General features: G+C 50.8%; 1 protein-coding gene across 6 annotated transcripts in view; it reads left to right on the top strand.

The window, feature by feature from the left end:
• Positions 1–10,823, top strand: part of HM13 (histocompatibility minor 13) — a 40,648-nt gene that overhangs the window by 19,177 nt on the left and 10,648 nt on the right. For all 6 annotated transcript variants that reach the window (XR_013156154.1, XR_013156149.1, XR_013156163.1 and 3 more), the window contains exons 4-8: positions 3,304–3,392; positions 4,991–5,076; positions 5,152–5,277; positions 6,030–6,087; positions 9,048–9,131. Coding sequence is in view for 3 of the 6 variants with exons in the window: in XM_077111933.1 (XP_076968048.1) it covers positions 3,304–3,392; positions 4,991–5,076; positions 5,152–5,277; positions 6,030–6,087; positions 9,048–9,131 (443 nt within the window). In the remaining 3 variants the exon portion in view is untranslated. The remainder of the gene's footprint in view (positions 1–3,303; positions 3,393–4,990; positions 5,077–5,151; positions 5,278–6,029; positions 6,088–9,047; positions 9,132–10,823) is intronic.

Raw genomic sequence — 10,823 nt, 5'->3', positions numbered from 1 at the left:
ATTTCACTTCATCTCCTCAACAACCCTGTAAGAGAGATCTCATTTCCATCCAGCAGTCTGCGCAGGGCATCTTGACCCTCTCATTTTGACCCCAAAGATACTTGTTTTCCTTTTAGAACAGTGATTAAGGGCATTGTCCCAAATTTCTTGTGGATTAGCCAGGAAACAATTGTCTATCCATCTTTAGCCAACCCATTATTTTTATTGATAGAAATTATCAACAGAAAATAAAGCCATCAACAGCTTGAAACCCATGGCAAAATTTGTTAGTGACTAGATGTTAACAGAAGAATCATTTTCTTGGTAAATTTAGAACACAAACTATGACCAGGAAAAATGGGACCTTGTGAAAAGAATGCATGGGCATGGACAGAAAGGGTGCCTGCTGTGGTCAAAGCTGTCCTGTGAAAACTCTAGTAGGGGCCGAAAACTGATGGATGAGTGAAATCTTTACTGTAAAATTTGCAGGGGAAAAAACTGACTCTGATGAAAACAATTTAGTAAAAGGGGGGAGGGGAGTGTAATTTAATCATTCTGTTTAAAGAGTTGGTGCAAGAATTAAATTGTTTTCTTCTTCAATTAAACTGCATTTCTTAAATACTTTCTCAGTAGAAATTCTACAATTTTGTTACAATTTGATGAGCTACTTATAGCCACAAACTTAAGTGTCAGACCTTCCTCAGTATCCAAACAACAGATCAAGGTTTGAGACAAGGAAATTGAGGCTGGGGGGTTTATAAATATCACTCCCAGCATTCACAGCTGGTGAGAGCAAAGCAGGCCTTTAAGCCTGATCTGACCCCCAGGCAGTGTTCTTCCCTGGCCTGGAAAGTGCAGGGGAAGCGGAGGCTAAGGGAGGGTAGGCGCGCCGCCCTCTGCCTACTGAAAGGCTGGGAAGACTTAAGCCCCCAGTGGTGTCGGCCCCACGCTGCAGCATCCTCAGGATCCCCCGCCTCCACTTCCTACCCCACCTCTTCGCTGTGAGCATTTGGGGGAAGACGCCACAGCTTGTGTTACTGGGGCAAGGCAGGCACCACAGCTTCCCTTCACCCTGTACAGGCACCAAGGCTCAAGCCCAGTCCCAAACCCTGACTTCCTGCCAAGGGAACTTCAGCTTGTATTTACTACCTCTGAGCTCTTTTCCCACCCAGCTGTCTTTTAGAGGAAAAAAGCCCAGGATGTCAAAATCTGCCACCAGGGAGGAGGAGGCCATATCGCCAGTTTCACTGACCCCTGCTTTCCACTCCCAGGCAAGAAGGGAACCAGGATGTAGCTTCTCAGTAGGAAGCAGTGACCTTTAGGTTTGACATGAGCCAACAAGGGCCAGAAGAAACCTCCCTGCCTGCTTTCAAAGCTGTTCAGCGAGCATTTCCCAGGTTCCTCTCCAAGACCAGGCCTGGCAAGAGGCAGGAAGCTGATGAGACAGGGCCCTGCCCTGGAGCTCACAGACTCACACCAGCCCATCACTTGGCTCGTTCACTGTGTTATCCTTGTTATGCAGCAGCTCCTCTTCTATCAGGGTAACAAAAACATCAATCTAGAGCCTTCTTATTTGAAGTTGAAACTACAATCATAAAAACCTTATTTAGCTTACAATGTGCCAAGCACTCACTCCTCTTAATAACTACTGTTATTGTGGCTTTCTAGATGAGGAAACAGTTTCACAGAGCACTTAGGTAACTTAGCCAAGGTCACATAGCTAATAAGTGGCAGAATCAGGATTTGAACCCAGAAAGTCTGGTTCCAGAATCCATCCTCCTAACCACTGCACTCTGCTGGTTGGGGAAACTAAGCACCAAGCTCCTAAGGAAGTGGTTGGGCTCGGGTAAAGGACTTAGCTCCTTTGGACTTCTCTTTGCCTCTGCTCTTACCCACACCACACACACCTTCTGGCTTCAGACCCCCCAAAGGTAAATCCACAAACTGAGCTGAAAGTAGCTTCCAGCTTCATCCAGCTCAGCTTCTGTCACCTGCCTCCTTGGAACCCTGCTCTAGCAGCCCAGTGCCCATCATCCTTGTGCCAAATGCATCACCGCTCACAGAGCCCTCTCATCTGCTCACACCGTGGCCCTGCGGGGGCGGGCAGGAATCAGCTCTTTCACAAAGGGAGAAACCAAGGCCCAAAAATGGTTTTTAAATCTGTGTCTTCTTTCTCTGAGCCCCAAGGTCTTAGAAAAGAGTCTGCTTTTACCAGTGTAACCTGGGTACTGCCTGGACCTGCCTCAGTTTACCTTTCTCCATTGGGAAAACCATATCTGAATTCACCCACTTCATTAGTCATTGTCAGGGTGAGCTGGTGTAAACTGTGCTCAAGCTCAGACTCTGGATGAGCTCACCACGATGACAGAAGCTCCCGATTCTCATGCGCCTGCCGCAGGGCCGGTGCTGGGCTGTCTCCCCTGCCATCCCTCCCGTCTTCACAGCAGCCCTCTGAGTCAGGTGGTATTATCCCCATGTACAGGTGAGGAGACTGAGGCTCAGGAAGGTGCAGTGGCTCACCCAGCGCCCCACCACTAGTGTATGGCGGCTCAGGCTTCTGGGCTGGGCCCAGATGCTCTGAAGAACCCATAAAAGAAAGTCTTCATCTCTGCCTGGCCGGAAAGGGGGGCGTGCTGGGTGGTCAACGAGAACGTGTCCAAAGAGACTGAGCGGTCTTGAGCCACACTGGCCTTGTGGAAGGGGTGAATGGAGGGTGCTCCACTGGGAGCACCAGGGAGCCACGATTCATCTAGCTGATTGGGTCCTGCTGAAATTGTAAAACACCCAGGCCTGTTGCTGGAAAGCAGTGGTGCTCAAATTTGAGTATATAACTGGTCATGAGGGTATGGGGTCAAGTGGTGGGGCAAATAGGAGATTGTCAGGCCATCTGACTTGGTAGGTCTGGAAGGGGGTCTGGGAACATGAATTCTTTGAAAGTAGTTTTCATACAGATGATCCTTAGGCCAGATTTTGGAATCCATTGCACCCCTAAAAATTACCTTTGCATGAAAGTTTGCCTGTGTTGTATTTTCTTGGTGATAAACAAGAGGCAGTACAGAAAACATTAGGCTAAGAGTCCAGAAACCTGGGTTCTAGTTTCAGCTCATACATGTATTGACTTCCTATGTAACCTTGGGCAAGTCACTTATCCTGAGGGCCTCCATTTCCACATCTGTAAAATGGGAATAATAACACCTACCTGTCAGCATAGCCTTAAGGGTGCAGGGGAATAAGTTTGGTAGATGGGTACCTGGGTAAGATGGGGCAGGGCTGTGATTGCCTTCAGGAGTTCTGTTTGCCAACGCACTTTGTCTTTTCTTCCAGCCCCTTCATGAATAAGTTTTTTCCAGCCAACTTCCCAAATCGACAGTACCAGCTGCTCTTCACACAGGGCTCTGGGGAGAACAAGGAAGGTCAGTGCCACCCTGCTTTCCCCTGACAGTTGCTTTGGGTGTCTCCCCTCTACTCGCCTTTGTCTGTCCAGTACTTGGGGTCTCCAGGACAGCACATGATGAAAAGGTGCGCCCTGGAATCATGTCACCTGGTTCACATTCCAGCTCTGCCACTCCCTAGACGGGCCCTGAATAAAGGCCCTTACCTCTCTGAGCCTCTTGGGTTTTTGCTGGTGATGGTGTTTTCATCTGTAAAAAGGAAACGATGGTCTAGTACCTCCCTCATAGGCACGGGCACGTGTTCGGACTGACAAGTGGATAATGAGTGCAAGGCACTCAGCATACTGCCTGGCTCATGTGGACACTCAGGAGGCATAGGCTGCTATGACTATCTTCACCTGATTATTTTTAGGGCTATTATTGCTCCACATCAGATTTGAAAAGGGGGCTCCTTGGCTTTGAAAAAAAAAAAAGAAAACCATGGGAAATTGGGGAAAGCCTTGGCTCTGTGAACTAATTAGGGTATGGGTTTGAATGCCATAAAAGAATTATCAGTGACTTTTCTCTGTCATGTAAAAGTCTAAGCTAGCCACGCTTTCCTTCAGTCTCCTGCTCTGCCATACTTGGGGGTGCCCCTCAGGGTCCAGAGTAGCACACCATCACTCTGTGCTCAGGCCAGAGGGGGCTGAGCACCCACCCTGCAGCCCAGTTAGCAAGAGGGGAAGCTAGGAAATGTGGCCGTTAATTAATCAGCCTCAAGTTCAGCTAAAAGTAAAGAATAGAAATAGGGGGGTAACCAGAAGTCTGCTACACTCTACAACTCTGCAGCTTTGCTGTGTGACCCTCTTGTCTTCCTTATTTGGAGACTTGGATGCAGTCGCAGTGGGTCTGATGTGAGGATGTCTACCACGGGGCCTCCTACAAGAGCAGCCTCGGGACTCCCTCCTGCCTTGCTCCAGGCCTCCTCTGGCCTGGCTCTCGCGTTCCTGTTCCTCCTTTACCAGTGAAATAGGGCGGCCAGGAACCTTCTCGATTTATTTTGGTGGCAAGGTAGAAAGATTCTAGAATGAACCTGGGCTCAGTGGCACATGGCAGCAGTTGAACTCCTCCACGTGCCAGGCCCTGAGCTGACCACTTACTACAGACCAACTCATTTACTCCCCACAACAGCCCTATGAGGGAGGTGCTGTGTCCCCTTTTTACAGATGAGGAAAACTGAAGCTCAGAGAGGGAACAGCCTCCCCCAAGGTCACCCAACTACAAGTGACAGAGCCCGGATTCAAACCAGGTCTGCCTGACCCCAGAGCCTGTGCTTCTAACACCAGGGACCACTCCCACTGACCCTTCACCAGGCCTGTACTCCCTCTGGGCCTCTGTTCTCTCCTCTAGGAAATTGGAGGGGCTGGCAGCAGCTCCAGTGAGCTCTCCCCATCCTGAGACTCCCCTCGGTCTGGGGCAGCCAAAGTTGAGTCTACCCCACACACACAGACACACACACACACCAACAACCACCACCTGTGGGCCTCTGACGGAGCCCACAGTTGTGCCCTCCTCCACCCAGGGACTGACAGGTGGGGAGGGGCACCCTGGGAGTGGACTGACCCAGCCTTTCTGCCCAGAGATCGTCAATTATGAATTTGACACCAAGGACTTGGTTTGCCTGGGCCTGAGCAGTGTCGTCGGCGTCTGGTACCTGCTGAGGAAGGTAAGGAGCCAGGGCTCAGGTGGGGGGCAGGAGGCATTCCAAGAGCGAGCTGGCCTCACGCCCGCCTTTCCCCAGCACTGGATCGCCAACAACGTCTTTGGCCTGGCCTTCTCCCTCAACGGGGTGGAGCTCCTGCACCTGAACAATGTCAGCACCGGCTGCATCCTGCTGGGGGGACTCTTCATCTACGATGTCTTCTGGGTGAGTCGGGCAGGGGCGCCAGGGATGGACACGTGGCGGGGCACCCTCGCCCTCCTACCCACCTGCCTCTGCGGGCCCGGAGGCAGTCAGTCATCCAGTGGAGCCAAGCCCCGTTCCCCTCACCCATGAATAGGGCCAGGGAGAGCAGATGCTGCCATTTATTGAGAGCCCACCAGTGTATACCTTCATGCAGCCCTCAGGAATATCACCTCCTCCTGTGTCTCCCCAGCCAGCATGTTGACATCAGAGAACTTCGAGCAGGGGTGGTGGAACGCTGAGGAAAGGACTCAGCAAGGGCGCAGATAGTGAGGACAGGGGCAGCTGCCGACAGCATGCTCTGACAACACCCCAGCCCTGAACTAAGGGGCAACCAAACTCACTTTGCGAGGTACCCCTGGAGAGACAAGGGTCAGTCTGCCTCAGGCAGCCTTTCCCTGGCCCAGGGTGGCCTCTTCTCCCCATGAGTAGAAGGTGATGGAGGACTTTTATATCTTAGGGGAGAGCCCTAAGCAACCACAGACTGCCTGACATGGGCCACTGAAAGACCCTTCCAGGTTCCTTCAAACTCTCCCTCTTTGCTGTCCAGAGATGTCCATGTTACCAGAATCAGAGGCCGCCTAACCTCAACTTCGTTTCTTCTCTGGAGCCCTACTGGCTGTGGGTCTTGGGCAGCATACCTGGGAACCCAGAGTCAGTCATTCCTTCCTTCCTAGCCCCTCATCTCCCTCTAGACTCCTCTCTTTTCCTTCTAGGTATTTGGCACCAATGTGATGGTGACAGTGGCCAAGTCCTTTGAGGCACCTATAAAATGTAAGTGACCACCCCACCATGTGGATTCCCCTGTCCCCATCCCAGCTGGCACCCCCCACCCCCACCCCCATGGTCCCTATTTTGGTCAGTACCTCTTCTTTACCCCTTCCCCACACCTCTCCCTCCTCCAAGCTCCCCTGTGCCTCTCTGGCCTGGCTTCCTTCCTGGGTCCCCTTGATCACAGTGCAGAGTAGTGTGGGACAAGCTTGTGAGAGTGAGCACAGAGCAGGTGATGTAACTTAGCCTGCAGTGGGAAATGTAAGGACTTTCCAAAAGAGAAGACCTCCGCACTGAGGCCTGAAGCACAACCCCCCTTTCCCTCAGTATTGAGTGCTGTCCCTTGCCTCTTAAACTGCTCTGGTTTTATTCTTCAGCTATATCCATTCGTTATAAGTATTAGAAAATCCAACTATAAGCACCTTTAAATGATAAAACTGTGTTCTCTCTCATAAGAACAGGCCCAGTGGTAGAGCAGCTTAGGGTAGATTAATCAGTGCTTATGTGATTCACCCAGAACCAGAGTTACTTCAGTCCCCAACCCCTTCACTATTCTCATTATGTCCTCCCATCCCTTAAGCTCATCCCCTCATGATTCCCTGGTGGCTACCAAGGGTTCCCACGTTGACTCTTCACACAGCCATGTCCAGAGACAGAAAGGGGACACTTTTTCTTTATGTCTGTATTTTCATCAGGGAGGAAGGTTTTTCCCCAGAATCCCTCTGCAGCCCCCCTCACATTTCACTGGCCAGAACTGAGCCATAGGCCCAAGCCCCAACCTATCAATAAGAGGCTTGGGAAAAGCGTGACTACCTTAGAGTCTGAGCCTTAAAATAATCGAGAATCACCTCCTTGGATCACAGAGCTCAAAGAGGGGGCAGAATTAGTCAGGCCTAGCAGAAAGGAAGACGCAGAAGGGGCCTGCCAAGAGGGCAGGCAGCGGGAAGTGCCCCGGGAAGTGTTGCTCCTGGCATTGCTTCTTGGGCTGACATCAGCCTCAGACAGTCAGGAAGTAGCTGTCTTCTCCTGGTCCCATGCTCCACTACCCAGACAGGTGTCCTCCATGAACTGGTGGGGAAGCTCATGGCCCCAACCTGCTCCTGAATTCAGTGGTCCCAGCTCCGTGACCCCAGAGGAAAGCTAGTTTCCCACAGCTTTGGTTTGAATCACTGTAAGGATCTGGCCTTAGTCCTGTGCCAGCCACTCTGGCCATGGAAATGGAGGGTTCTGCTGGACAAGTCTGGGTCACTGCCCTTTCCAGAATTGTGGAGAATTACAGTTCTCTGCATCAGGAGAATGGGGTTCTGGGCAAGCCAGAATAACAGTTATTCCGAACATCCTTTGAGGGTGGCATTCAGGGGCTATGAGAGCCTGGAGAACCCAGCTAATATGTCAGGGGAAGCTTTCCTGGAACAGAAAGGATGAATGAGCATTTCCCAGGCTGTAGGGGCATTTGAAAAAGAGGGCCCAGCTTTAGCAGAGGACAAAGGCAGGAAAATGCAAAGAGAGCCCTGGGATAGAGAGAAGGAATGTGGCTGAATCTAGGGGAGCAGAAGTGAAGAGGCTAGAGAGAGAGGTGAAGCCAGATTTGGGGAAGCCAAAGATCTCATGCCAAGGAGCTTGGACACTGCCCAGCAGGCAGTGGGTGAGCCGTCAGAAGGTGCTGAGCAGAGAAATGACGCTGGCATATTTGGCCTTGATACTTGGACTCTGGTTTTCTGGGTGGGGGGAAAGGGCCATTGCCTTCCACTGCCAGGACTAGAGCTGGGAGGCAGAGGAACAGAGTGGTTAGGTGCAGACATGCTGCAGCCAGGCTGCCCAGGCTCAAATCCCAGCTACCCCATTTGCTGGCTGTGTGGCTTTGGGGGGAGACTTAGCTGCTCAGGACTCCACATCAGTAATACAGAGACAGTTACTGTGCCACTCACAACTGAACAGGACTAGGATTGAGAGGACTGAAGGAGGAGATCTGCAAATGCTTGTACTCAGGCAGAGAGTGGGCACAGCACCAGCATCTGTGTCTACTAGGGAAGCAGGAGCTTACCCATCATCCCACAGTGTACTTCTGCTTTGCCATTGGCCAGAACTGGGTCACATGTCCTCTTAGCTACAAAGACTGTCAAGAACCCAAGGAGACCCAACTGGCTTCGTGTTAGACCAAACTTGACCTGTCGCCTGGGAAGCCTGTCCCGGTGGAAATCAGGCCCGAATTAGTAGAGCAGGAATGGGTAGCAGTTAACAACGTGTATGAATCATCTAATCCCCACCACAACCCTATGATGTCAGTCTGATTATTCCACCCATTTCACAGATGAGGAAACTAAGAGCAGTTAAGTAACCCGGGCAGAGTCGTGCAGCTGAGCCAGGATTCTGACCCAAGCAGCTGGTGCTGAAATCCCCTCATAGCCTCCATGTTCTTTTTCTCATAAGGACCTGTGGCTGAAATCCAGTTTCGACTGCCTTTGCCATAACTGGACACAGAGGGAGGCATTTCTCCCTAATCTATACTTGTCTCAGCAAGCCGGCCAGCAAGATTTCTCAGTGGGGGGCTTTAAGCAAGGAATGTGCAGGTGCACAGTGTTTTCTCCCTCTGCAGGCACACAGCCTAGAGCCTGGGCTTATGCTGCCTCACAGCAAGGACCACCATCTGTCCATACCCCTGCTGTGGGGAGAAGGAAGCTATTAGATGTCAGCACTCCATAGGTCTCAGTTATCTATTTAATGTACTAGGCTTTGGAGTCAATACCATTTAACCAAAGGGTTCCATAGCTATAAAAAGACATCAAATTGTATGGGATGTGAGCTATATTCAGTAAAGGACTGGAACCTTTGATGTAGCTGATGTCTGATTCCTCCCCATCCTCCCCACCCAGAAATACAAGTGTGAGTTTCATACAGCAGGGTGGGAGGCAGGGAAGTAAGCTGGACACCAGCTGATTCCTCATTCCCTTCTCCCCCTGCAGTGGTGTTTCCCCAGGATCTGCTGGAAAAGGGCCTTGAAGCAGACAACTTTGCCATGCTGGGACTCGGAGATATCGTCATTCCAGGTGACTTGCCTGTGTGGACACCATAACATGGGGCTGGGGGGGACCACGAAGCAGACATCCTTACCTATGGGAGACAGGGTTAGGCTGGGTGATTCCAAAGCCCCATCCTGGATCAGCCCAGGGTTTAGTGAAGGATTCAACCTCAGCACGTGTTTATGGGATGGCAGTCATGTGTCAGGCTCTTCACAGAGCTCCTGGTCTGAGTAAACTCTCGCATTAATCAAGAGCCACACAAATAAATGTACAATGGCAGTCTGAGGCACTCTCTGAAGATGAACATTCCATGGCAGCCAGGAGGGAAGTTGAGCCCCCTCACACCCCGCAACCCTTCCCAGTTTTCACAAGCATTCACGTGTTGGAACTGCCCTCTCCTTCTGCTGGGAGAGCCCCAAGGAAAATACACACCTGGGATAAAGGCACAAGGACACACACACACAAGCTGGCATTTGGACAAATGCACCTCTGTGTAGGAGCTTATCACTGCCTGCCATCCCAACCAGGGGCCTATGTCCTCAGGGGTCTACAGCCTTGCCTCCCTGGTCAGGCACCCAAGAGCAAAGCCGAGCTGCCACTTTCTGGGCAGCTGACGCTGTGTCTGCAGATCTGGGTTCAGGGACCAGGGTAGTGAACAGCTAAAGTGAAAACTTGTTCTCCTAGTCCCAGGGTCTTCGAACCATAGGGGTAGCAGGATCCCTAATGCTTGTTTAGAAGAAAGTTTGAAGCCAATTAAAAGCTGACTTATTTTTCAGAGTAGGAAGTAATAATTCCACTAATAACCTGAAATGAATGTCACAGGCACTTCTGTGTATGACACTTTCATTTTATTATATGTATGTAGGTGAAGCAGAGGCTCCCTGTTTTACAATGAAGAAACTGAGGCTCAGAGAAATGAAGGGACTTATATAAATCCGCATACCAGCAAGCGACATGATTACGTCTGGTGGCACAGAACTGTCAGATAAAAACCACAGCAGCCACCATTTGTCATGTAGCTCGATAGAGTAAAGCGTATTTCTACTTTATACATGAAGAAACTGGTTCAGAGAGATTAGTTCAGCTTACCTAAAGCCTTGGGGATGGGCGGCAATACTGTTTCTGTAACTTGCTTTCCAAGGAGGCAGCTTCAACAGGCAGAAGAAAATGATTCCCATAAAGCATTTGGCTCACTCTGCAGGGGATGGTCTGTTACAGGCGCCCACACCAACTCCCCTGGTGTCCTCGTTGGCCATAGTTCTGGCCTGGAGACGCGCCAGGACATTTCTACGGTTCCTGTGTGTGCTTAGATAGTATTCAAATCTTTCAGCAGTTACAATAAAGTAAGCAGACTGAGCCCTTGCAGCGCCTTGCCGTTGCTCTTCTAAGAAGAATGGGTTGCACACATTGTTTTAAGGGCCAGATGAAGTATTGGTAGTGAAAGCCCTGGGCAGAGCTCTGCCCCCTGGATTAGCTGAAGAACAGATACAGAATTCAACCACCAGGGGCACCAAGCTCCTGGCTCGGTTCCAAACAGGCAGCATTTGCTGCCCCTCCACCACCGCTGCCCATTCACAGTTTTCCCTGGGGACAAGCCCGTTTCCCTTTTTAAGATTAATCATATGTTGCAGTCAGTACTGCTGATTAGCATGGAATGATTTGGTTCTTGAGAACTTGCTCTCAGCTGGATTATACTTGAGGGAGGCAGTCACACAGAAG

This window comes from Tamandua tetradactyla, chromosome 1 (genome assembly GCF_023851605.1).
Source record: "Tamandua tetradactyla isolate mTamTet1 chromosome 1, mTamTet1.pri, whole genome shotgun sequence".
NCBI classification, from domain to species: Eukaryota; Metazoa; Chordata; class Mammalia; order Pilosa; family Myrmecophagidae; genus Tamandua; species Tamandua tetradactyla.
The sequence above is the reverse complement of the archived record's forward strand: the minus strand, read 5'-3'. Positions and strand labels throughout refer to the sequence as shown.